The following is a 25,678-nucleotide window of genomic DNA, read 5'->3' on the forward strand; positions in this document are numbered from 1 at the left end:
TTCATACACCCGTCCCCTGCCAACACACTGGCCACGGGTCACTTCAATTCGCATGGCTATTCAGCACCGTTAGCGCAGAGCCTCGGTCAGCCTTCACAGCAATTGCGATCTCCCAATCCGCATCGACATCCGGCGACGTACTATCGGCCCAACTTGTCGCTGCACCTGCCGAGTACCGGTGTGGCGCACCCTTACCAGCAGCCTCCCGGACCGAGCGTCTTCCAAGCCTCCGATGGCTCTCACAATTTGTTCAGTAGCTCGTTCATTCGCCCTCCCGACGCCGTCACGCAAACTCAAGCTGAGGCGTCCTTCTGGCGTCAATATTCGTCAGATGCTTATCACGGCTATGATCATGATGTAAACTACGTTCAGAATCCGGGAAGCCTTGTTTAATGTGTGGTTCTTTGACATAACAAATATTGCTTCTTGCGTGTTCTTCGAAGCCTTGAGGAATGTGTTCCCTTTCGACTCCAACGCTTACGTCTTGGTGCGGTTGGTAGTGTGGGCAAACACAGACAAACAATACACTTCTCCAGCGCCCGTCGAGGATGTCCTCCCTCGTCCACCATCATGTCCCTCGTCTGCACCGGCCTGTGCTTTGCTCTCCCCACATGCTTAGCATCTTCGAGCGCGCCACCGCAAACCCGCCCCCGTCCACGCAAGGACGAAATCAAGATGCTGCGACCCCCGACACTCCCCTCACCCCCGTTCGCAATGAACTCCGAGGCGAATTGGAGCGGACCCCGCTGTTCCTCGACTCTCCCATCATGAATCTCCCTCTACGACGCCAACGATCCAACGATGACAACTACTCTAAGGCTCAGCGAAAGCGCCACAGAGACGAAGCGAAGGTGGCCGCCACTAACGCTGGGGTTGAGACGGAGGAGATAATGCGCTTCGCAGATGTAAGTCGTTTCCTCATCTCTCTGCCAACTGGTGTGGTTAACGATCTTTACCTAGCTCCCAAGTCCTGGCCACATGCTGATCAATCTGAAGATCGATTTTACGCGAACTTTGAAGCACATGCGCGAGGCCCATCTGTTCAAGTACCTGATGACGAACGATTTTGATGTGAGTTCTCAATTATTCATTTCATAGCACGTGCTGCAAGGCTGAGCACAATCGTCGCAATGACTGATATGGCAGATCTTGCTCTCCTACCGCATTCAAGTATGCTTTTTGGCCCCCAACATTCCCACCTACCTCGAAGAGACGAATGCCAGGGTTGCGGTACGTGTCTTCCTGGTTCCACACCCCGCTTGAGCTAATCGTCCCTTTTAACTGCTCCAGAATGTCATGAGGATGCATCCCGAGAGTATGAGCCTGCCTTCTGACATTCACGAATACGCCGGCTTGTTCGACCTGGCGGTCGTGAAGGTCCCTAACTTGAATTCACGGGCTCGTGGGGTCCTTCGCCACAAGGTGAGTACCTTGCGGCTTAATGGACGTCCAGTACTTATTGTTCTAAGCGCAGATCTTGGTATCGCTCGGCACTAAGTTGCCGCCTGGAGTGAAGCACGATTGGAAGCTCGGGACACCGAAGACTCTCTCACAACTGGCGCTGTCGTTGGTTCCCAAGAACACCTCGGTCGCGATGACCAACGCACACCTGCTGAGGTTAGCTGTACTGGTATGTTTCACACTTCGTCAACACCACTCTCCCTTGCTTACATCAAATCGGTGTGTTGTAGAGGCAGTTGATGACCGATTTCTTCACCGGTCTGCATGAGGCGCAGAAGTGCCCCAACCATGCGCCTTCTCAGTCGTCGCCTACCCCCGTCACTGGCAATGACGACAACGACAACGAGGAGGGGGACGCGTCCGGCACCGGATCCAATGCGAACGAACATCAGTTTGCATCCCCGACTATTGGCGACGATTCTCAAGCACCTCCGAAAGCACCATTGGCGGGCGATTACGACGCTAGCCATCTCTGGAAGTACATCGATGCCCAGTTGAACTACCAAAGGAGTCAAATTTGCTACCTCTTCAAGGACAAGGCGGATCAAACCAATGCATGGCAAAGGTCAGGATTCAGTCTATAGTGTTACTTTTCGGACACTGATTCGATCTCGATCTCGATGCAGGTATCTCAATGAGCAGTTGCAATCCGATCTCGAGAAGTACAAGCCCAAAGGTGCCGGGACCTCTCCGCTCTCCATCGTCGAGTCGACCCCATTCCCATGGCAAGAGACTATCGAGCGGGCCATGACGTGGTCGGCCTGAGTTGCCGACTCGTTGACTCGTCCACCAGAGCTCGGATTCCCGACGATCACGTTCAACGGTACATGCCTTCAGTGTTGCAGACTCGCCCTTATAGCATCTCCTTAATCACATTCTGTACACGCCACCATTCCTTGCCATACATGCTCCGTCTATCCTACATCACTCGCACTATTGTCGCTTTCAGTACGTAGCTTTCCCGCATTCGCAGACCACACACATCGCTCGCACGCTTCCTCTGATTGTCGCACGATACTGCATACAATTCCTAATAATACACCTGCTGGTACCGTTTTTACATGGTCACTATCACGCCCGAGCCAGGAGATTCGCCCGCATATTCAAGGCATACACACGGTGCTTGCGGTGCCCTCTTGGTATATCATGACTGAGATATTTCGCTTGGGCTTCTGACGGTATGTCCTGGGGCTCATCACTGGACACGCACTGACACACCACAGTGATGGGGTGATGTCCATTCATTATGTTTCGGGAGAAAAGTACAAAACCATGCGTGTGGCAGTTCCAGTCTGACACGAGTGGGGTGTCACAACAATCTCGTGAGATATTTCCGCTACTGGATATCCTGAGTTACATCCGACCATTGGGCGTGTATAGGGACATACACAAGCCGTCAATTGATGGGCTAATTGCTGCAGCAGATAGTCGTAGATGATAGCTGCTGTAATATGAAATCGCACGTGGATAGCTAGAGGGGTGCATGTATGATGTCATATGTCATTTCAGAATGACATACTCTACAGTGATATGGTATGTACATTTATCGTCCCATGTACACCTAGAATCATAAATAGAGATCCTTCAGAGTGCACTGCAACAAGAAGAAAGTGGAAAGACGATGTTGTGGTGAAGATATGACATATGTTCAGAAGGGTGGACTGCATTAAAATTGCGGCCTTGATATGTTTTTGTGAAAACCTCCAATCACTGTGCATCTTCTTGCGTTACTTTTATATGTATACATAGAGCTCAGATCGTATCTTTCGTGCTTATCGGTGGAGGATTGGAGACAGGGTATGGTATGTCATTATTTTATGACATAGAGTATAGCGAGATAGCATGTGCTCCGATTGTTATTCTGAAACACGGAACAGAACGGGGTGTTCTTCCGCTCAACGATGCAGAAAGAATATTGAAGAATGATCGAGAAGTGGTTGAGATATGTCAGATGGGTCTAGAACGGCAGGTTGCACAAAGGACGCCCTTGAACCACCTAGACCACTTTGCACACTTCAAGCTCATATGGCATATCTCAACCACTTCTCGACCATTCTTCAATATTCTTTCTGCATCGTTGAGCGGAAGAACACCCCGTTCTGTTCCGTGTTTCAGAATAACAATCGGAGCACATGCTATCTCGCTATACTCTATGTCATAAAATAATGACATACCATACCCTGTCTCCAATCCTCCACCGATAAGCACGAAAGATACGATCTGAGCTCTATGTATACATATAAAAGTAACGCAAGAAGATGCACAGTGATTGGAGGTTTTCACAAAAACATATCAAGGCCGCAATTTTAATGCAGTCCACCCTTCTGAACATATGTCATATCTTCACCACAACATCGTCTTTCCACTTTCTTCTTGTTGCAGTGCACTCTGAAGGATCTCTATTTATGATTCTAGGTGTACATGGGACGATAAATGTACATACCATATCACTGTAGAGTATGTCATTCTGAAATGACATATGACATCATACATGCACCCCTCTAGCTATCCACGTGCGATTTCATATTACAGCAGCTATCATCTACGACTATCTGCTGCAGCAATTAGCCCATCAATTGACGGCTTGTGTATGTCCCTATATTGCACGCATTTTGGGGGGTGTGAGGGCTCAGTACAGGCACACCCAGCCAACTCCAGCTATTGCATTGTGTACCATTAGGTGCGCATTTTAAATACAAGCGGATCCCAAAAGGAACGGAGGGAAACGGAGAGGAGGGCAGGGCAGGGCGCAGGAACAGCGAGCTCGCTGTTGGGGGCGGCGAGCACGGGTGGCGGAGTGGGGAGGCGCCGGTGGAGACCCGGTGGCGCGCAGCGTCCGGAGATGTCGGGGCCATCAAGGGCGCGGGGCGCGGCATGGGGGAAGGCGCCGACGGGGCGGCCATCAGGCGCAGCGCGGGAATTCGCGGAGGAGGGCCCTCGGGAACGTCGGGGAAGGGGGCGGGGGACTTGGGCATATGCCCGCGTTCTACCGTTTCCCTGCAGGGAATATCAGCCGTTATTCGTAGAGGGTCTACTAGTGGCAGACAGTTAGGCATTTGCAGTCTCCGAATCTGGTATCACCCCAGGGGGGTGACACCAGATCAATTGATTAAAAGAACGTGAGGTACAGGTGCCTATTCGGCTTTCCCTGCCTCTTACGCCCATCGAGGACCCCATTGTGATCCTCGTCCTCACATCAAGACAGGGCGGACACGAGTCGTTTATTTGCACCACCTGCTTCTCGCATACCACATTCGAGTCATCTCCGCCAACCCTGGCCACATAAGAACTCCAGAGTTGAGCACCCCAGTCAGGATGTCTTCGATCTCGCTGTGTGGCTCGACGACCATGCGCGTTCGTCACCGACCTCTTCAAGGGGTACCTCTTGCTGAAGAACAGGCCGTGAACGATCAGCTCTCGGAGGGCGGCGCCCTCGATGGATACGAGCCCCCTTGGTGCATATCGCCGACTGCAAAGAGCAGTACTCCAAGAGCGGAGGGTGCCTTCAGCCTGAATATATACAGAATAGAAGAACAATAAAAATCTACGAAAGCATCTACGAACGCAAGAGCAGTAAAGACACCGAATCGACACCGAAACCGGACACATACCACCTCATCCACGTCGACCGAGGGGGGACATCAATCGTCCTCGTCCTCGTCGGCCTCCATCATCCCGAGCAAGTTCCCGTCCACCTGCGCCGGCGCCTCGTACACGGCGAACGCAGTCTTCGCATGCCCACCAACTACAGCGGCCTTCTTCGCCGACTGGCCATCGACCACGGCCGCGGACGCCCAGCCCTTCTGGCGGTCGACGAACACCTCCGGGCGGCGGTCGAGGAGCATGTCCAGGTCCGCGTCCGAGATGACGCTCGCCTTGCCCGCCGCGGTGTCCGGCACGACCTCGATCTGCTCGCCCTCGAGCCGGTGGAGCTCCATCGCGAGCTCTGCGAGCGCCTGGCGCTTGTTCGCGCTCGCGGCGAGCGTCGGGTTCACGAACTCGCCCTTGGCGATGACGACCGCCTCGAGCTTCCGCTTCTCCGTCGCGCGCTGCATGATCTTCGTCTCGACCGTGTGCGCGCAGAGGAGGCGGAAGATGAGCACCGGCCTCGTCTGCCCGATGCGGTGCGCGCGGTCCTGCGCCTGTAGGTCGGCTTGCGGGTTCTGAAGGAAGAAGGGTTAGAGGGGTGAGGGACTACGGGAGATGAGACACGTACCCAGTCTTGGTCGTAAAAGATGACCGTGTCTGCGGCAACGAGGTTCAGACCGAGGCCACCCGAGCGCGTGCTCAGCAGGAACAGCCGGGGAGCGTCAGGGGAGTCACCGCCGTCTTGGAACCGCTGGATGTCGTCTCGGCGGTCCACCATCTTCATGCTCCCGTCGATTCGGCACACCTCCCAGCCTTTGAGTTCCTTGGCCCAGTCCTGGCACCAGAGATGAGCACGCGACGCGCCAATGAACACAAAGCAGACTTACCTCGATGATGTCCAGCATTGTCGTGAACTGGCTGAACAACAACACCTTGTGCCCCCTCGTGAACAGCGCATCCAGCAGCCGCTCCAGCACCATCATCTTCCCGCTCGCCGTCACCAGCTCCTCGTCGAGCTTCGACTCCCGCGTCTTCGGGTCCTTCGGCCAGTGGAACAGGAACGGATGCTGGCAGACCTTGCGCAGCTGCATGATCACGTTCTTCAGGTTCAGGTTCGAGACCTCTTTGATCGCCTCGCGCCGCTGCCACTCGCGCCCGAGCTCCGCGTTTGCCTTGCTCTTCTTCGCCTTGCGCGCCCTCAGCTGCTCCTCCGCGAGCCGCCGGAAGTATGCGTCCTCGTCCTCGTCCTCCTCCGCGTCAGAGTCGATCTCGTACGTGCGCCCTGTCTTCTCGCGCAGCCCGCGGCCGACGCGCGCCTTTTCGCGCGCCGCGTCCATCAGCGGCTCCTCCTCGTCCGAGACGTCCTCGACGAGCCGCCCGGAGCCGTTCACAAGCTCATTCTCTCGCTCGAGCTCGTTGATGAGGTGCAGGCGGAGAGTCTTGTCGCCCTGGACGACGATGTCGTACAGCGCGCGCTGGCGCTCCGAGAGCGGCGTGTAGAGCACGTACTCCTTCTTCGGTGGGAGCTTCATCTCGACGTCCGCCTTCATGCGTCGGAGGAGGAACGGACGGAGGATGTCGTGCAGAGAGTGGATCAGCTTCGCCTCGCGTTCCGAGTTGAGCCGCGACTTGAGTCGGCCCTCATCGAACCAGGCCTGGAAGGTGGAGAGGTCGCCGAAGATATCTGGGAGCACGAAGTTGAGGAGCGACCAGAGCTCGGAGAGGTTGTTCTGCAACGGCGTGCCCGTGAGAACCATCCGCGCGTCCGACGGGAGTCGCTTGATCTCGCGCATGAGCACGCAGTCGATGTTCTTCAGACGGTGACCCTCGTCGACGACGATGAAGCCCCAGTGGTACTTGGCGAGCTCTGCGCGGTCGTTGATCACCACCTGGTACGTCGTGATCACCACCGGGAAGTTCGTCCTCTGGTGCGGCTTCAGTGGACGCTTGTTGCGTTGCTCTGCGGGAGGAGGGATGCCCTCATCGACAACCATCGAATTTTCGAACTCATCAGAGTCGGCCTCGTCCTCCGGTGCGTGTCGCCGCGATCTAATGCTTCGCTTGCCACTGACCGTGACCTTCCCGCGCGCCTTCGGCTTCTCGTCTTCCGAATCGTAGTCGTCCTTCGCTGCGCGACCGCGAGCCGCGACTTTGCCCTTCCCCTTCGGCTTGGCTTTCGTTTTGCTCTTGCCCTTTGCCTTGCCCTTGCCCTTGCTCTTCGACGAGGACGAAGCAGGCTTGGCACCGTACTTCTTCATCGCCTCGTTGTAGTACTCGACGTCGACTGCGTCCATAACCATCTCCTTCCGCCGGAGCTCCGCGCGCTCCTCCTTCGAGCCGTAGTAGACCACGAAAGGGATATCTGGGGCGAACCGACTGAACTCGCGTGCCCAGTTGTCGAGGACGGCGAGCGGGCATACGACCATGAACGGCGCGGCTGTCCGCTCGCGGAGGAACGCGTGGAACGCGATGGTCTGGATGGTCTTCCCGAGGCCCATCTCGTCCGCTGAACGCCTCATGAGACGAGATGCGCAAGAGGGGTCTTATGTGCTCACCTAGGATACCCGAGATGCCGTTCTGGTGCAACCCCGCCATCCAAGCCACGCCCTCGAGCTGGTAGTCTTTCAGCGTCGCCCCCGTGATGAGTGCGGGCTGCTCGAACGCAGGGGGCTTCTCCTTCCCCTCATCTTCCTTCGCCGCCTCCGCGTCGTCCGCCTTCGCGCGTTTCGGCTCGCGTTCATCCTCGGAGTCCGACACGACGCGGCCGCGCTTCCGTGTTGACTTCGGCTTTGTGTCCGCCTTCGACTTGGGCTTCGTCGCGGGTTTGGGCTTTTTCGCGTGTTTGACGCGCACGAGGTCCATCTGCTCCTTCAGCAGCTTCACGTACGTTCCCGACCGCTGCAACAAGCTCTCCAGCTGTTGCAGTCGCTGGGCGGATTCCTGTTGGGATGTTTCAGCATCGTAAGCCGCATATATGCGCGCCTCTTGCGCTCACATCTTCCTCTTCTGAGTCATCCTAGAAAGCATGGATTAGTTGTATGCACGAATGGAGAGCCAAGAGCGCCTGGACGTCACGATCCCCCACCATGATTGTCGTTATGGTGGTGTACCACCACCAACATGTGCTCCCTCTTAATGCCCGCCTTCGCAGGATGAGAGAGAGCACGAGCACATAAGGGTGGGGGGTGGGGGTTGGGAGAGAGATACGAGACTTACCTGAGCTGGGTCCTCCACCACCTGAACTTCTGAATCCGCTTCAGACTTCGTCTGCAGAAACCAAGGATAAGTATGAAGCCATGATGATCTTTCAGGTATCATGGGCGTACTTCGGGGAGGAAACCCGGGCTGCTTGGTGGGGAAGTAGCTCGAGTTGACGGAATTGCTGCTCCAGGTGAGGACGCTGTAGAGCGGGACGATGGTGTGTGAGACATGGATGTCTCCGTTTAAGGTCTACGAAGAGGTGTAGGAATGTTGGACCAGATTTTCGGGTGTGAGGGAGCGAGGAGCAAAAAAAGTAGGAGGGGGAGGAAGTGGAGAACAGTGACCGTTCCTCGTCGCGCGCCTGGACGCGCACCATCACGCGTGACGATTGTCGACGCGTATCGTAACACGTCAACAATACTGTGTGACAGCTAGCTCTCTTTCCAAAAAAACCAAAGAGTTACAAGATGTTCTTCTGATAATTAATTACAGGGTAGTGAAATACAACACGGAGAGAATCCACAACAAGAAATCGCCACCCCCTTACATCAAACGCTTGAGTCTGACTTCCTCAAACTGAGATCCGAGTGTTTCGGGTGGCTTCCCATACCGATTTGCGTCGATGCAGAGGCCCCTGTTTCTCCGCTGAACACAATAACTGACGTGAACTCCGACGCCCTCTCCTTTGACCACGCGCGCCCCGACATGACCCTGAGAACGATCAAAAGCGGCGAAATGCACTGCAGCCAAAATCAGCGCCGGCTACCCCGCCTCAAAACCAAGTGGAATGAACTTACACAGAACATGACATGTAGCGACAGGAACAGGATGCTCGTATCGCTCTCGATCGCGAACGAGATCAGGTACGCAATCCCGAACACGGTGTAGAGCGCCGCGCTCTCGACGACGATCGCCGCCGCGCCGGCGTACTGCTGCATCATGTCGTCCCCGAGCGTGACGCCGAGCCGGCGCATCGAGAACAGGATCCGCCCGCATATGAGCAGGGAGAGGAGGATGTTGAGCGCGACGATGCAGGACGTGTACGCGGTCCCGAACTGCTGCGCGAGACCTGAGAAGTAGAACGCGCCTGGGCGCGCGGATTCAGCTAGGTTTGCGATTCCGGCGACTGTGGGTGCGGGTGCGCGGGTGCGGACAGACGTCAGTCAGCACGTCACCTCGTTGTTAAGCGACAGTGAGCTTACCGATCGAGCCTATGTAGAGCATGGAGGGAACGATGAGGACGCGGAAGTCCCGCCAGATGACATAGCAGCGGTATAACTGAGAGGATTGTATGAGCAAGCGTGACGATACAACAGGAAAAGGCGCACAAGGAGAGCATCACTGAGGTAGTTCTGGAATAGCGTGGCAGCGGTGCCGAGCGTTTGGTACCAGACACTCGCGAAGTCACCGAGGTAGGCGTCCATGCCACCGGGGTAGTCCGCGTTCACGACCCACATCTCTTCGCCGAAGACAGCCTCGGTGGCGACGAAAATAGTGTTGCAACACAGGAGGACTGTACTGTACGCTAAGAAGAACTTGTCCGTCTTTGACTTCTTGCGTTTCTCGTCGAGCACGGCACTAATGGTGAAGTAATACAGCACGAGTACAACGCCTAAGCCACGACAAGTATGTAGTCAATACAGCGGTGGTGGAGCCGGAGACGGAAATACTCACCATAAAGGATGGCGTTGAAGTTGTTGCCAATGTAGAAGCAATTTTGGAAAAGAGCGAGAGACATCTGGGCAACCGATGAAGAGAGGAAGAGGAGCCTGAGGGACCGACAGGCGCAATCGCCGACTTATATCGTCGGCGGGTGACTGCACTGCAAGTCGTTGGAAATTGAGTAAGCGATTCAGTGCAGCCCACAGTGGTGCAGATCCCTTCTTTGAATGAATACTAACCCGAAACAAGGAGAGCGAGGCACGCTTGATTCCATATGGGACATCGGAGGATGTCTCCGGGAACGTCCCGTGGCATTCTCTGATAGGCACCAGGAAGCAAGCGGCCAAAACTGTCCAAAAGTTGTCAACAGCGTGAGTGCAGCAGAACCGATGGGAGAGCGTGCGTACATACATTGCAAGGATACTGCAGCCTCCATCTCCATCTGCAAGAAGCCAGTCATACACTGTCATAGCTCACCGCTGCAGCTCGAGAGTCGACAGATGGGAACCGCCTTATGTCCGTCTCCGTGGTGAGCGTATCAAACGTATCAGGCGTGGAATAAGCCCGACGCTATGCCCGGGTCTGGTGCAACATTGCGTCCTCACGCCACTGTATCCGGCCGCGTTGGTGTTGAACGTTGAACGACCGACCATAGATGGCGTAGTGAGAGAGAAAGGACACGACGGCAGACCACGTCCACTGGAGCGCGCTCAAGCCTTTGAAGCTCCGCCCCAACTGTGTTCCTACGTGCCCGTTACAAGCGCGCGTGTTCCCTGTCCAGGAGCGCCAGCTTCGAATCCTCGTCTAGCTAGTGCTTATTTACTGGAAGAATACTTATTCTTGGTTCTATGCAGGTGCCGGCCGAGCCCTGGGCGCCTATCCTTTGCCCGTCTGGCCGCGCGCCAAGTTCTCTCTTTCCCTCTACCCACGGCGCGCGCGACTCCCCCTCTGCGGAATGGTGCGACGCGGTTGATGACGCAATCCACGGCGCCCTCCGAACCCACCTGTACAATAAGGCGAGCGCAACAAGGCCTCACTCTGTGGAGGCTTGCGCTCCTGCCGTCGTACGGGGACAACCCCCCACTCTCTGCCCTGTGCGCTACCAAGTCGTACCTCTGTCTTCCCCGATCGCAGCGCATGACGATTCTGCGTCTGCTGGCGGCATGCCACCCGTACATGGTAGAAAAGGGATGGCATAAAACGAAAAAGCGCCCGGACATCATCCCTTACCATATAGTCGGGTCTGTAGGTTCTGTGCCGAGGGGCGGGTGGAAACAGAGCGCCATCTCTTAATGAGATGTGCGAATGAGGGTCTGGCGGAGAGAAGGGAGGCTGTTTTGGAGGAGCTGCAGAGTGCGTACCCGGGTATCCATCACCTGTGGACAACATCGACGTCCTGGGAGGGCGACATGGGCTTCTTGGCGGCCTGGATCAAAGATCCTGACGCGGTAGCACTGCTGGCCGACGTGACTAGGCACACTTTTCTGTTGTGCGATGACCCATCGGTATCCCAGTAGTATAGTAAGGCATCGCGTCTCTCTCTCTTTACATGTGCTCGTGCGGCCACCCGTCGGACGGTGGGACACCCACAGCATGAGTTCGGGCGCCGGCGCGCGACTGGGCTTGTCTAAGTGGGGTTCCGGGGTATCTCCCTTTAGGGGAGACGCCGAACCGCTCTCTCTCTCTCTCTCTCTCTCTCTCTCTCTACAGTAGAGTCTACATCCGGTTTCCCGCCGTACCATCCATCGTCTTCTCGCACCCACCCACCACAACCTTTTCGCTCGCGTAATTGTTCGTACTTAGCTGCCTATTGAAGTGTTTTTGCACGTGCCACGGGCTATCGCCGGACATCCCCAAATCGTGGCGCGAGCGATCCTGGGCCTGAGCGATCCTGCCCACCCGGCGGCTCGCTCCGCGTCCGGAGGCTGGTTCGATGCATACCCCTCAAACTCCATTTGGCCAAGTTTCCGATGCTGTTTGGCGTTCCTCGGCCGGAACGCATCTGCCATCACCACGCCCAAGAGTTCTGTGGACGTGGACGACATCAGCATAAACGTGTCCCGAGATCTCCTTAGTGGTACTTGAAGACTCCGGACGGTGGGTGATAGTGATCACCTGCATGTGTTTGTAAGCCGCGCTACTCACTTTGCGGTTCTTGGCCTTTCCAGTGTCAATGTGCTGTCTTTGAGCGGCATGGAGGCTCATCTAGATGCCACCATTCACGGTGAGACTGACAACGAAGTTGACAAGTTAAGCATGACCATTTGCTACGATCTGCTCTCCCTAGTGGAATGGGGGTGGTCAAGAACTCAGTGCTCAGTTTCCGTGTGGAACTGGAAGACTGGAGTTGTTTTGATTGTACGTCCTTTCAGGCTCGTGCCTTGACACGCGTCGTTTGTTCTTATAAGTTATTACCCTTCACCATCCCGAGGTCCGAGGGTATCCAGGCCCTCACTTTTAGCTCCTTCGGGCTTAAATACCGTACGACGGACGTGGATGAGGAGGAGGAATCCGTAGGCGCTCGCACGGGCGTTGTTCGCGCCAACACACTCGGAACGCACGCTTCTCGTTTCTCGGACCCTCGCTTGACGCCACCATGGACGCCCCCTGGCCAGCCCCGGGACGAGTGCATGCTCAATCGGTGTGCTATCAGCCCTAACATCATTATCCTCGGTACCCCTGACGGTCGCTGACGGTCCGTCTCTCTGCGCTACAGCTTCACTTTCGGTCAGCCTCGCGCGATGCGCAACTCGCAATCGTCGCTCGACTTCAATATGCCCCCGGCCCACCTCGCCGTCGCGTGTCCCGGCCCAGACGCACCCGGCGACGAGCCGCTTCCCTCGCGCGAACCCATGACGCGGACCCGCTGCTGCAGCACATGGTGTAGCACAAGATATTCGAGGAGGTGCTGGCCGTGGAGGACACGTACGCGCAGTTCACGACGGAGTCGGAGTTTATGCTCGACGGGGAGCGAATAGTACAATTGTTAATTCCAGGTGCGTTTATGCGTGGAATCGTGCGATTTCTGACCGTCAGTGGATCGACAGAATCCTCCGCCGCCAGGTTCAGGTGCACCGACGACTGGTCGCATGTTTGATCTAAATTGAGGCTCATGCTATGGGGTCCGTTCAATGGTCGCGTGAGCTGTTTCCGCTGGTATGGTATCCCTCTGAGTGTGACTGATCCGCAGCATAAAGAGATCACCCTAGTCAAAAGGCGCCCCATAAAATCGTGGCGGTCTAATCAGAGGGGCAGATGTTTGTACCTGGGACGACATTGTGGCGTTGTGGCTGATACGAGACTGGGAGTAGGAGATAGAGGTCTATCGTAGTGGGCCGAGTGGGTACAGATCGTTTGTACGCTCTCTCCACCACGGTCAATATGTTTGACGAGAGCTACAGGATGTTCAGAGAAACTGGCAAACGTGGCAGTTCACTCACGTTCACAATTTCGAGCTTGGCGGGGCGATAAGAAGCGACTGGTCGGCAATCCCATCTTCCGCTCGGAGGATCGAGTCCCGCGGGTCGGCAATCAGGCCTTCAGCGCTCTGCCGCCGGTTCGCGCGCACGTTATCGTCCGCGCAGCGCGCGAGAGCGCGCGCTGCCCGTATATGGGCCCGCGCCCGCCGCGATAGCCCTTGGAGCCCGACCACCACCGTCTCTCCTCTCTGCCCCGCGCGCCCGCCATGACCGACGCCTCCTCCGTAGAGAAGCATGGCGCGCATGCCACCGCCGGCCCCGCCGCCGACGACGAGATGGAGCTCGCGCGCATGGGGTACAAGCAGGAACTCAAGTGCGTCTCTCGCCACCTGTGGCGCAAACCGCGCTGACCTCGGCCTCCCTCCAGGCGAGACTTGTCGTTGATGCAGGTGCGCCGCGCACCTCGCGCTGCTGGTCGTCGCTAACTCGATTGGGCGTGGCGCAGAACTTTGGTGTCTCATTCTCGATCATCAGTGTCATCACCGGCATCCCGTCCCTATTCCTTTTTGGCCTGGTGCGCCCTTCCTCGAGTCCGGGGCACGCGGGGTGGCTAAGACAGCTTTTGCGCGTGTAGAACACTGGAGGCCCGGCGGTTATGGTCTGGGGATGGATCGTGGTCGGTGAGTATCATTCTGTGATCTTCGGCGCGGACGGCGCATTGACCCAATTGCATGCCGCGCGTCCCAGCTTTCTTCACCACGCTGGTCGGCCTTGCAATGGCAGAAGTATGCTCCGCACATCCCACCAGCGGTGGCCCGTATTTCTGGGCCGCCATGCTTTCCAAGTCGGAGAACGCCGCGTTTGCGTCCTGGGTAACCGGCTGGTTCAACCTGCTCGGTCAGGTCGCGGTCACGACCGGCATCAGGTGAGCACTCGTTGCTCGCTCTCTTGCGTATGGATACCTATCCCCCCGCGCAGTTTTGGTTGCGCGAACTTCATCTCGACTCTCGCCACCTTCGACACCGGCTTTGTCCCCACCGCGAACACGACGATCGGCATCTATGCCGCCGTGCTCGTCACGCAGGGTCTCATCAACACCTTCGGCGTGCACCTCCTCAAGTATATAAACAACGTCTCGGTTTGGTGGCATGCCGTCGGTACCACCGCGGTCGTCATCGCCTGCCTTGCCGCCGCGCCCGAACACCAGAGTGCGGAGTGGGTTTTCACGCAGTTTATCGACAACACCGGGCTTGATGGCGACGGGTGGGGGACCCGTGCGAGCCATGCCTACGTTGTGGTCATTGGTGTTCTCATGGCTCAGTACACCTTGACTGGTAAGCCAATTGCCAGCCTTGTCCTTCGTCCACCGCGCGACTCACAGCACATGCAGGGTTCGACGCCAGCGCACATGTGCGTCTTCATCTCACTTCACTGCCAGAACTCGCGGTGGCGTGGGAGTCGCATGCTAACTCGCAAGTATCCAGATGACCGAGGAGACGCATAATGCTGCGCTCATGGGCCCCATTGGGATCGTTATGGCCATCGGAGTTTCTGCCGTGCTCGGCTGGTTCCTCATCCTCGGCCTTCTCTTCTCCATCCAGAACCTCGACGGCACCGTCAACTCTGAAACGACACAACCTGTCGCGCAAATCTTCCTTGACACCGTTGGTAGCAAGGGAGCGATTGTTCTCATGGTTCGTCTTTTCCGCACGGATCGTCTCGAAAGGCGCGTTGCTGACACGGTTGGACCCTGGTCAGGTGATCGTCATCGGCGCGATGTTCTTCTGCGGCACGTTCTCGATTACCTCAAACTCGCGGATGATGTACGCCTTCGCGCGCGACGGCGGCATCCCGGGCGCCAAGTTCTTCCACAAGGTCGACACGAAGCGCAAGTCGCCCGTCCGGACCGGTGCGTCTCGCGCGTGCACGCGCCCCGCACCCCGCTCCTCGCTGATGCAGACCGCGCGCAGTCTGGCTGGCGTGCACGCTGAGCTTCATCCTCGGCCTGCCCAGTCTCGGCAGCACCGTCGCCTTCTCGGCCGCGACGTCCATCGCGACCCTCGGGCTGTACATCTCGTACGGTGCGTAACCGGCCTGCCTGCGCCCTCCCCGCCCCACCCACACGCTCACCCGCGTCCTCCGTGACCCGTCCGCCCCCCACCCACAGGCATCCCGATCGCGCTCCGCGTCGTGTACCGGGACCGCTTCGTGCGCGGGCCCTTCCACCTCGGCCGGTTCTCGTACCCGGTCGCGATCGTCGCCTGCGTCTGGATCCTCTTCATCTCCGTCGCCTTCATCCTCCCCCAGGCGAACCCGGTCACGGACCAGACGCTCAACTACTCGATCGTCGCCGTCGGGATCATCCTCGTCTACGCCCTCGGCTTCTGGCTGCTCTCCGCGCGCAAGTGGTTCACCGGCCCAGTGAAGCAGATCGCCGCGGAGGGGATGGGCATCGACGTTATGGACCCCGCGAACGCGGCGCGGCTCGAGGAGGAGGCGGAGGGGGAGAAGGCGCGGTAGAGCGCGAGGGCGCCGCGGCGGTTTTTTTCATGCTTTCGTGCTTTTTCGACCCGTGTATAATGGGTGTCACATCTGTTGTGCTCACGGCTACATGTAGAGACGCAGTCGTTGTACGATCAAGGATCCGTGGTCGGTGCTTTCCCCCGTCCACCACAGGTTTTTTTCGCGGAAGGTTCCTTCCAGAGCCGCGTGGCACGCAAGCGTGTTTGTCCGTAGTACTTTAGTCACACGCCGGAGCCCCTCCAGCTGCGGGTCAGGTTGGACTCCAGGTTTAAGGGTTCACGGTGAGTCGTGCGTAGTGGGGGAATCCACAGTTGTCCTTGCACATCAGAGAGGCTGTTGCGGAGAAGGCAGACCGAGTTGTAAAGGAAGACGTAGAAGAAGGACTCCAGTTCCTCGGCTACGCCGACAACGGTCTCGGGCTCCTTGAGGTATATCACTGGCTGGAATTGATGCGTGCCCTGAGAACGCCATTGTCAGCGTGCATCCATGTGAGCGGCGGTGATATGTGCGTACCGTGCGCAAGTGCCGGCGAGTGGGGGTTTTGGGGACGTTCGTCTTGCAGAGCTCCTAGTCGCTCAGCCGACCCTGCCACTCGAGGTGGTTTCCTGCGACGCAGGGAAACACGAGAACGTTACCGACGCTGACGTCGCGATGCACGACCCCGCACAGTTTAAACGCGTCCATATGCGCTGAGGCGGCGGCGGCGGGTGAGACACGGTTTGTCGAGCACGGTATGGGCCGAGAACTCACCACAAAGCGCAGCGTAGAGTATCATCGTCCACATCCGTCCGTCCTTGAACGCCGGAGATGGCAGACATACCTCGAAGACGGCGAGCCGGTGGTGGCGGAAACGACGGAGCCTTGCGCCTTGCTTGCTCCGCTCCTCCCCGGCCATGTCTCCGCAGGTCCGACGCTTCGTGCTACTCCGCGTGATGCGACCCGGGTGACCGTCGACCGTCTTCGTGCCAGTGTAGGGAGAGTAGTTCGACGTCTCCGTCTCTTGGTCCAGACAGTCCTCGTGGCAGATGCGTGTGGGGACAAACTTCACGCCCGCGGCGTTCAGCCGCTCGAGGACGACGCCCTCGCTCTCGAGTCCAACGCCACACAGTCGCCAGCTGTCCTTGATGAAGACGATCCGTTGTGTGAGCCAGTCGAGCGCGAAGAAGCATTTGGTCCCACGCCCGATCATGCCGCTGGCGACAAAAACAGGGGCGCCCGCGAGGAACAGCCTCCCGTCGATGTCGAGCACGTATCGCAGAAAGTCCTCGAGCGACTGAGCGAATCCCGTGCGGATGTACTCGAATGTTGGGTCGTAAAGGCTGGCATGCTCACGAGGATCGCTTGGCGGGGCGGTAGGTGACGGAGGGGCAGTGGGATCCGCTTGCAAGGCACCCTCCGCAAAGAGAGGAGATATGTGTTCCGGGGACCAGGGGACGGAGAGGTAAGGAGGAAGAGGCGTCTTGGGCGCCGCACACTGCGGGTATGCAGCGACATCGAGCGGATGGCGCTGCCTTAGGAGCCCCATCCGCCGCCACCCGCAGCTGGTCGACGGGAGCACAGTCGTCCGAGTGTCGTGGCCCTGTCAGGAACGGTCCAGCTGAGAGAACAGATGGAGCATGCGGAGGAGATGTTTGGTACCCTTCTGAGTGGAAACGTAGTCGGTGGCTTCGGTGTAGATGACCCCGGACTTATCCCAGCGTAGGAAGCGGAAACAACGGCCGATAACGAGTACCTGGAAGAGTGCCGTTTGGTGCTGGAGGGAGAAGACGAGATGGGAATGGGACATGAGCAGGTCAAGAAGCTTCCGGCGACGCGAGGCGGCGGTTGGATCGTGCTTGTCATCAGAGGTATCGAAGGGGTCCAGGTAGAGGGAGAAGGTGAGGGAAGCATTAATCAATCCCACATTGAGCGTGTTTGGCTGGGTCTCTGAATCCACGGGGATGAAGCCTGCGTTGAGCACGCCGGCCCGGATGGCTGTCAGCGCATCGGTGTCTACACCCTTGACAGTGTGGGCTGGACACAGTGGCATCGTATCGATGGCAGCTTCGTTCTGCAAGGAGAAATTATAAATTAGCAAGTAAATGAGCTGGCATGTGGCTAACTCACCCATGCACTGTAAACACTCTTCAAACGATGTGAGTCGTGCGACTCGGTGGTTGGACTATCCAAAACGCCGTGAAAGTGACTGCGCAACCGATTCACGGAGTCTGCGGAGTGGGGAAACTGAGATACACTGTCTTTTCCTTTCTTAAGATACGTGGCAATGAACTGTGACGAGTGCATGCGTATCGAAATGCCGTGATCCATGATGTTGGTTACGACACGATTCAAGATCTTCGCAGACAATGGCCGATTTCCCACGTGGAATGTAGTTATTTGCTATGGGTATCATGTCAGAGCCATATGATAGACTGAATACACAGTGGCACGCACATGTTGTCTGCTGTTCCTCGTGGTGGGTGGTCAAGAAGTGAAAGGGGGCGCTATAAATGCTGCCTGCGATACTCTGAAGCGCCTGTACGCATTCTCGGATCTGGCGGGCCTTACGCTCATCCGTCCCGCTGTCGCTCCATTACATTGACCTGCGCCTGCGTATCCCCTTCATTTCCCGTCTGTCCCGGTACCAGACGATGTCGTTTGCTGTGCGCGGTAGCATGTACTCTGCGCTGCCGCGACAGACACGAATAGATATTCAGAATTGCGGGTGTCCTCAATCGGTTTTGTGTCATCGGCCCATGCGGCCGTCATGCGCTCCAACGGCTCCCGAACGGCCTGCGAGACATCGAGGTGATAAGTATTGCAGTAGATGATGGTAAGCGGACGAGGGAATAAGCGTCCAAGCGCTAAAAGACCCTGATCGCCCGCCGCTGCTGCACACGGGCCGCCGTCTTTTCCTGAACCAGCCTTTCTCTCCTACCCTCTCATACACAAAATGCCGCGTCCACCGTCCCCCTCAATACCGGAAAAGGAGTTCTTCTACGGCGCGCTCAAGCAGTCTCTGCGTCTTGATGGGCGTGCCATGTTGGAGATGCGTCCGCCCATCCTCCACTTCGGCCCAGAACTCGGTTGGGTCGAGTGCGCGATGGGCAAAACACGGTAAGTAAGAGCTCTCGCTGCGCGCCGACCCGCGCCGACCACGTCCAAAGTGTCCTCGCGCAGGTAGATGGTAAGATGGTCCGCCCCCCACCCGAACGGCCTCTCGAAGGCATGCTCACCATCCACTCCGAGCTCTCCCCGATGGCAGCAAACGAGTACGAGCCCGGACGGTAGGTACGTGCGCGCGCCGCGTCTACCTGCACACATCTAATCGCGACGACGTGCGGTGCAGGCCGTCGGACCAGGAGGTGACCCTCACGCGTATGCTCGACAAGGTCCTCCGGCGGAGCGACGCGGTGGACAAGGAGAGCCTATGTGTGCTCGCGGGGCAACGGGTGCGTCTCTCCCACTCCCCCTCGTGCTCCCGTGCGCTCGCTCAGACTAGTGGCCTGTGTGGCGGCAGGTGTGGCACATCCGGCTCACGATCCACGTCCTCGCCGACGCGGGGAACATGGTCGACTGCGCGTGCCTCGCCGGCATCGTCGCCCTGAAGCATTTTCGAAGGCCGGAGGTCGAAGTCGAGGGCGAGGACGTCACGGTGGTAAGTTCGTCCCACTCCTCCCATCCCCGTTTTCCTTTTCTCGCCATGCCACCCACCCCAAGCTCACACCCGCCGCGCATACACCCAGCACCCCCCATCAGAACGCGCCCCAGTCCCCCTGTCTATGCCCCACACGCCATTCGCCTTCACGTTCGCGTTCTACCCCGACCCGGAGACCCCACCGCTGCTCGACCCATCACACCTCGAAGAAACGCTGAGCGAGGGGCTGCTCACCATCGCTCTCAACGCGCAGCGGGAGCTCTGCGTGGTCCAGAAGGCGGGCGGGACGCCGCTTGCGCCCGACGACGTGCTGCGCGTCATGGACGTCGCCGTGGCGCGAGCGAAGGAACTCGACAAAATCGTGGAGGCCCGGCTCGCGGAGGATTGGAAGGGGAGGAATGTGGAAGTGCGGTAGCGCGTTTTCTGCAGCGTTCAAAAACACACTCGGTAGCAGTGACTGCTCCTTATCCTAAAATCGCGTCAACCACCGCTTGTGTTCACAACAAGCACTGGCCACCCGCGCACCCTGGTGAGCATACAAACTCGCCAGCTCCCGATCGCAGTTCCCCCAAGCGACTGTCTGGAGTTCGAACCGTTATCCACGGGTAGCAACAACGCTACCCGGAAGGAACGTCGACTTGAATGGATTGCGCAACAGAGAAATGTGGGCAATTCACAATATCTCTTTGATGTGCTGGACTACGAGCCAGCTCTGTGAGTAACGTCTTCTTATCTTATGTACTTGCTATTTCATGCACTCGCCAAGCTGAGTCAAGTACTGCTTATATGCGATTGATTGCATACGCCACGCGTCATCGAGGCCGCCCAGAACATCCCTCATGTGGCGATTTTCACCTCAAGGCATGCCGTCAGGAGGATGTGGCTGCGCAAGATGAGAGCCTACCTTCGCAATGGCGGTTTCGATCGCATGATGAGGCAAGACGTCTTCGGTAAGCTGTGGCAGCGCCTTCTGGAACTTGTCGAGGTCGTTTCACAAAGCAGTCGGTCAAGCGGGCTTCGCGTCCCGATGCAAAGCACGGACGGTGAAATTGGAAGCGATGGTAGTGGGAGTGGAGGCGAGCTTGTCCGGGCGATCGTGCATTCAGGTGCGGACCGAAGGGGAGAACCGACAGTTGACATGTGTGAACTTCGCGGTATATGGCCGAGTCATCGTCATCACATGTACAGTCATCAGAACGGAAGGTAGAATTCCTGCGGAAAGATGAGGATTTACGGTAGGAGCTGGTGGCTTGTGTCGCATACGGGTTTTGTCTTGACTGGCTCTGTAGTGCCTGTTCCCTCAGATGTGGTGACGGTATGATTGTTGCCGCGAGAGGCAAGAGCTGTATGCACAAGCCCACACCGAACACCAAACACGGAGGGATGCGATGAGCTGAGTTGTGAACGTTTGAACGATCGCGGATTACTATGAAGTCTTATACCGGAACGTCTGAGCAGATTGCGCACAAGGCTATCCAACTCTACAAAACAGGGTATATATACAGGAGTCAACTACCCCAGCGTAATGGTCTGCGGAGCACGGGTTCTCCGACCGCGGGTCGTCGGCGAGTCATCAACCTCATCGTCTTCAGTCGACATCGTCCAAGCAGCGACCGGAGGGAGCAGGTCCGTCCTAACCCTCTTCGATCTCCGCGGACGAGCCGGCGGTACGTACTGCGCAAGCGCGTCCTCCTCCATCAGGTCGTTCAAACTGGGCCACATCACCTTGTCCTCCTCCTTCACCCCGCGCTGCATGACAACGCGCTCGAAGATGCCGATGATCGTGTCGTGCTTGTCAAGCGCAGCGGAACGGGCGCGGTCTTCCTTTCCCGGAGCGCCTGGGCCGTCGGAGAACGTGATGGTGCCGGACTGGGAGGAATCCCCATTCTCGGTGCTACCGGAGGCTGAAGGCTCATCATCGTCTATGTCCCAAAACTCGGGGTTTACGCGAACCGCAGGCAGCGCCGGCGGCTTGGCGGCTTTCTTCGCGTCGGTAGTCTTGAGCGCGACGTTCAGGGCCTCCCGCTCGGTCCAACGGCGAACGGCATATCGGGATTTGAAGTACTTCAAGAGTTCAGCAATGAGTGCGTTGAAAGGATGGGGAGTATCAGGTTCGGGAGACTTGAATGCGAGTTCTTCCACTACGCTCGTAGTGATTTTGCCCTCGACAATGGCAGCGTGCTTCTTGTCTGAAACGCTGGTTTCGTCCTTCTTCGTTGGGTGCGGGTCACGTGCATCGAAGTAAGACCATACGAAATGCTGAACATTGAGCAGATTGCTAGGGACGAGGCGGACCGAGTTGTAGAGGAACACGTGGAAGAAGGATTCGAGTTCGTCTGCAACCTTTATCGGGGACCGCGGGTCCAGCAGGCAACGGACTGGGATGAATTGCCAGGTCCCCTGTATGTCGCGTCGAATGAGAACAGATCAGGCCAAGCCCACAGTGCCGAACTCACCGTCCGTGCGAGCTGGCGCGCGTGCTCGATCTTCGTGTCCTTGGCGAGTTCCCAGTCGGTGAGCAAACCCGTCATTCTGACCCCTCGCGCTTTCTTCTCTGGTCCCCATAGGATCACGGGATAGATGAGGATGTTGCCGGTGCTGACGTCGCGATGCATGATGTCGCAATGCTCGACCGCGTCTTTGTGAGCTGCGCGCAGAACCCATCGTGTGAGCGCGCCGTACGAACAGACCCATAACAAGAGCTTACCGTAGAGGGTTTGAAGGATCGTCCTCGCCCACTGATGTCCCGAGGTGAATGCGATCGAATCCTTGCAGACCTCCTCGACGACCACGCGATGGTGCACCATATGGCGCAATCTTGTGCCCTGGATGAACTTGGACTTCACTTCTTTCGCTTTCTTGGCATGCTTTTCGGCGTACGCGCTCTTCTCCTGTGCAAGTCGCTCGTCCCGCGTTCGCTTCGTGCCCATCGCGAGGTCTTGCATTGCGGCAGTGATCATCTCGGGGTGGATATTGGAGAGAGCGGTCGTCGCAGGTTGCGGAGGGAGGGCGGGCGGGCCCACCGTAGGTGTCTCGGCGGACGCGGGCTGTCGGCGGCGAGGGGTGGAGGGAAGGGGTCGGGCCGCGCGCGGGGCGGTGCCGCGTTTCTTCTGTGTGGATGCAGCCTGCGCGTCATCGGGGACCACCGGGCGTGGCCTACGCATATTGAGGTCAACCGTGCGCCGGTTGCCGCCAGTGACCGGAGAGTAATGCGACGTCTCCGTCTCGTGGCCGGGGACGTCCTCGTAACAAACCAGGGTGGGGACGTTGCGGACGGAGCCTTCGTTGAGCTTGTTGAGCATGTCGCCTTCGCTCGGCAGGCCAACGTAGAAGGGGCGCCAGGTATCCTTGATGAAGACGAAGCGCTGCGTCAACCACTCGAGAGCTATGAACCCGCGAGTGCCACGTCCCACCACACCGAACGCGACGAAGACCGGAGAGCCTATGAGGAATATCCTGCCGTCAATCTTGACGATGTAACGACGATTGCCAGCCGCGATCGAGTTCTTGAACTTCTTGCGAATGTAGTCGAAAGTGGGGAGGTAGCGCAAGTCGGGCATGTGGGTCTCCGGCGGCATCTTCGTCCTGTGGTCTTTGCACCTGGGGTCGGCGTGGAAGACCTTGTCTCTCAACCATTTGTCGACGCGCTCCTTTGCGATGTCTGGATGGAACTCGGCGGCGATCGGATACTTGGTGCTAGCCTCGCGCGTGTTCGGCTTGACGTCGTCGGGGTGGGGATCGGATAGTTGGTCCATGCGCGACCATCCGACGGAGGTGTTGGACAGTTCCTCGACGGTATCGTCGTAGCCCTTGCCGCTGCGGTCGAGCCTCGAGAACCCGTACAGCATCTTGAGCAGATGCTCGGTGTCCTCCAAGGTGGTAACGTAGTCTTCTGCTTCAGTGACGATCACGCCAGAGTGGTCCCATCGGAGAAAGCGGAACTCGCGACCGTTGACGAGGAGCTGGAAGTGCCACTTGCGATGCTGTGTATTGAAGAGGCGGGCGGAATAGGCCATGAGCTGACCTCGGACCAACTTGCGCGACAACGCGATAGACTCGTTGTCACAGTCCTCGCGATCGTCGAAGGGATCATTTTTCGAACCACCGCGCTTGAACTCGATCGACATGGTCTGGATGGCGAAGTTGGCGGAATCCTTCTCGTACCACTCCATGAGGTTCTTCGGAAGGAAGCTCGCGTCGATCTTGTTCTTGCCATCGTCGTCTCGGTCTGCCTTCGACTCAGAGAGGTGGAAGAAATGGTCCTCGTCGCATAACCGCGCGATATTTTTGTCGATGTCGCGCTGGGGAGAGGTGTCGGTGAGTCGTGACCCCTTTAGGCCACATAGATACCAGCCACTTACCCAAGTTTTGCTGAGTTCCGACTCCTTGGGAAGCGGGTCTTTGGGAGTCTTCATGAGGGCTTTGAACGTGGCATGGATCTCGGCGACCTTGTCCTTTGGAAAGGCAGCGTTGAAACCGTCCGCGTCTGCGGGGCTGAGATAACGGGAGAGGAATTGAAGAGAGGGTATCGTAATGGTGGTGTCGTTGCAGTCCTCCATCATGTCTGCGCGGCCGGTCTTTGCGTCGGTTTGAATGACGACACCAGGCTGCCGACCTGGATCCTGCACGCGAGGTCGATCAGGATCGTAGGGGGTGGGGTGCTCCTGAGGAGGATACGTGTGAGCCTCCGTCATTTGGGGTGGAATGAGGGAAGAGAGGACTAACGAGAGGCAAAGACGCGCTCGAGAGGGCTTATATGGCCGGGCCAGACTCGGAGAGTTGGCGGAGATGAATTTTGATAACAGGCACGCGTGGTATGCGAGATGCACACGTTGCAGATACCCGAGTCGTCTACACCCTGTCTTGGTGTGAGGGCGAGGATCACAATGGGATCCTTGATGGGCGTGAGAGGCAGGTTGTGGTGCGCTGGAAAGCCGCGTGGGCGTCTATACCGGCATGTTGGGTTTTCCGCATTTGGAGGAACATGAAGCGCCCGATGGTTCGGGCCGGGCGTCTTCCAGATCTACTGACCTCCGAGTCACTGACCACAGGCCGTGAATCGTGATTGAACAGCACAGTTGATACGTATGAGGCCGCTGTTATGGCGCATCTTACTAGTGGGTCATACAAGTCATCGCGAAGAGCATATCGGCCCAAGAGAGAATGAAACAAATCGCAATATCTATCACAAAGAAGTCGCCTATCAACTGTTGGCTGGAGCACTACCTGTAAGCCTCGGCCTCTTCGCCGCCCTCCCCGCTGATTCCGCCGCCATTGAGGTCCCGGGAGCGTCCCCAGAAACCAGGCTCGGCCACGTACGGTCGGCAGGCATGAGCGCCGACATGACCTTCTTCGCCGTCGCCGGTACACAGCGGGGAGGCACGTAGCCCGCGAGCGCGCTCTCCTTGCGCCGGTCGTTGGTGGGCCATGGAAGCCGGCTCCACGTCGCCCAATCATCTTGGTAGAGGTGGTCGCCGAATATCGCGATGATCGCCTGGTGGTCGTCGAGCGACGCGGCCTGCGCGAACACGTCGTCTTCGGGCCGCTTCGGCTCCTTCGGCGGTGGGTCGGCGGAGGGATTGAGGGAGGTGTTGGGCTTTCGTGGGGCGAGGCGTTTCGCGGCGAGGCGTTCCCGAAGCATGTCCGCGAGCGGGTCGTCTTGTGCGCGTGGCGGAGCTTGAGAGACGGCCGTCCCACGAGAATCGTGATCGCGATCCTTCGCTGCAGCCTCGAGAGACGCCTGCAACGATGGAAGCTTGGCGAGGTTGTCCATGTAAGCGTCATAGACCCGCTTCTCCTCATTGTACTTGGCCACTTCGTAGCGAGCCTTGAACAAGACCAGTAGCTCGTCGATGAGGCGGTTGATCGGATGCATGGTGTGTAGACCAGGCGCCGTGAATTGCAGCTTCCGCTTCTGTTCCACGATGGCGCCCTCGGCGATTGCTCGTTCCTTGGATTCTGGTGACTGGTACTGCGGCTGATCGACGGCGGCAGCTAGTTTTGCACCATCGAAGAACTTGCTGATGAACGCGTGCACGTGGGGGAAGTTGTGCTCGAGAAGGCACACGCCGTTGTAGAGGAAGACGTAGAGGAACGACTCTAGCTCCTCCGCTATACCGACAGGGGCGAGGGGGTCGTTCAAGCATACAATCGGGAGGAACTGGTACGTGCCCTATGATCCTCCGAT

The 25,678-nt window shown here is 57.7% G+C and overlaps 8 protein-coding genes across 8 annotated transcripts; 3 read left to right on the forward strand and 5 right to left on the reverse strand.

The window, feature by feature from the left end:
• Positions 1–611: 611 nt before the first annotated feature.
• Positions 612–2,226, forward strand: BXZ73DRAFT_106606 (uncharacterized protein; the record flags this gene model as incomplete). Its single annotated transcript, XM_048016663.1, has 7 exons — positions 612–905; positions 961–1,071; positions 1,147–1,230; positions 1,291–1,422; positions 1,475–1,630; positions 1,692–2,026; positions 2,088–2,226. 7 exons carry the CDS (start codon positions 612–614, stop codon positions 2,224–2,226), a joined length of 1,251 nt encoding a protein of 416 aa, XP_047872529.1.
• A 2,876-nt stretch (positions 2,227–5,102) lies between these two features.
• On the reverse strand, positions 5,103–8,480 carry BXZ73DRAFT_92808 (SNF2 family N-terminal domain-containing protein; the record flags this gene model as incomplete). Its single annotated transcript, XM_048026489.1, has 6 exons — positions 5,103–5,624; positions 5,678–5,884; positions 5,937–7,555; positions 7,605–8,031; positions 8,266–8,316; positions 8,376–8,480. The coding sequence occupies 6 exons, from the start codon at positions 8,478–8,480 to the stop codon at positions 5,103–5,105; spliced, it is 2,931 nt and encodes a 976-aa protein (XP_047872530.1).
• Positions 8,481–8,798: 318 nt separating this feature from the next.
• Positions 8,799–9,988, reverse strand: BXZ73DRAFT_54998 (uncharacterized protein; the record flags this gene model as incomplete). The annotated part of the gene is made up of 5 exons (XM_048021258.1): positions 8,799–8,990; positions 9,048–9,376; positions 9,453–9,528; positions 9,579–9,862; positions 9,925–9,988. 5 exons carry the CDS (start codon positions 9,986–9,988, stop codon positions 8,799–8,801), a joined length of 945 nt encoding a protein of 314 aa, XP_047872531.1.
• Positions 9,989–13,597: 3,609 nt separating this feature from the next.
• BXZ73DRAFT_55005 (amino acid transporter) lies at positions 13,598–15,851 on the forward strand (the record flags this gene model as incomplete). The annotated part of the gene is made up of 11 exons (XM_048021259.1): positions 13,598–13,704; positions 13,759–13,780; positions 13,837–13,905; positions 13,966–14,011; positions 14,079–14,256; positions 14,310–14,665; positions 14,722–14,741; positions 14,816–15,025; positions 15,090–15,240; positions 15,302–15,412; positions 15,499–15,851. The coding sequence occupies 11 exons, from the start codon at positions 13,598–13,600 to the stop codon at positions 15,849–15,851; spliced, it is 1,623 nt and encodes a 540-aa protein (XP_047872532.1).
• Positions 15,852–16,075: 224 nt separating this feature from the next.
• On the reverse strand, positions 16,076–16,312 carry BXZ73DRAFT_54971 (uncharacterized protein; the record flags this gene model as incomplete). Its single annotated transcript, XM_048021253.1, has 1 exon — positions 16,076–16,312. A coding segment is annotated over one exon (237 nt), but the record flags the coding sequence as incomplete, so codon positions are not given.
• A 109-nt stretch (positions 16,313–16,421) lies between these two features.
• Positions 16,422–17,883, reverse strand: BXZ73DRAFT_55054 (uncharacterized protein; the record flags this gene model as incomplete). The annotated part of the gene is made up of 4 exons (XM_048021270.1): positions 16,422–16,543; positions 16,605–16,737; positions 16,810–17,234; positions 17,445–17,883. 4 exons carry the CDS (start codon positions 17,881–17,883, stop codon positions 16,422–16,424), a joined length of 1,119 nt encoding a protein of 372 aa, XP_047872534.1.
• Positions 17,884–18,786: 903 nt separating this feature from the next.
• Positions 18,787–19,906, forward strand: BXZ73DRAFT_106610 (ribosomal protein S5 domain 2-like protein; the record flags this gene model as incomplete). The annotated part of the gene is made up of 5 exons (XM_048016664.1): positions 18,787–18,950; positions 19,001–19,120; positions 19,183–19,285; positions 19,354–19,491; positions 19,580–19,906. The coding sequence occupies 5 exons, from the start codon at positions 18,787–18,789 to the stop codon at positions 19,904–19,906; spliced, it is 852 nt and encodes a 283-aa protein (XP_047872535.1).
• Positions 19,907–21,003: 1,097 nt separating this feature from the next.
• BXZ73DRAFT_54968 (uncharacterized protein) lies at positions 21,004–24,053 on the reverse strand (the record flags this gene model as incomplete). The annotated part of the gene is made up of 4 exons (XM_048021252.1): positions 21,004–21,891; positions 21,948–22,138; positions 22,199–22,379; positions 22,515–24,053. 4 exons carry the CDS (start codon positions 24,051–24,053, stop codon positions 21,004–21,006), a joined length of 2,799 nt encoding a protein of 932 aa, XP_047872536.1.
• Between the last annotated feature and the right edge of the window lie 1,625 nt (positions 24,054–25,678).

This window comes from Epithele typhae, assembly GCF_022376455.1.
Source record: "Epithele typhae strain CBS 203.58 chromosome Unknown BXZ73scaffold_87, whole genome shotgun sequence".
NCBI classification, from domain to species: domain Eukaryota; kingdom Fungi; phylum Basidiomycota; class Agaricomycetes; order Polyporales; family Epitheliaceae; genus Epithele; species Epithele typhae.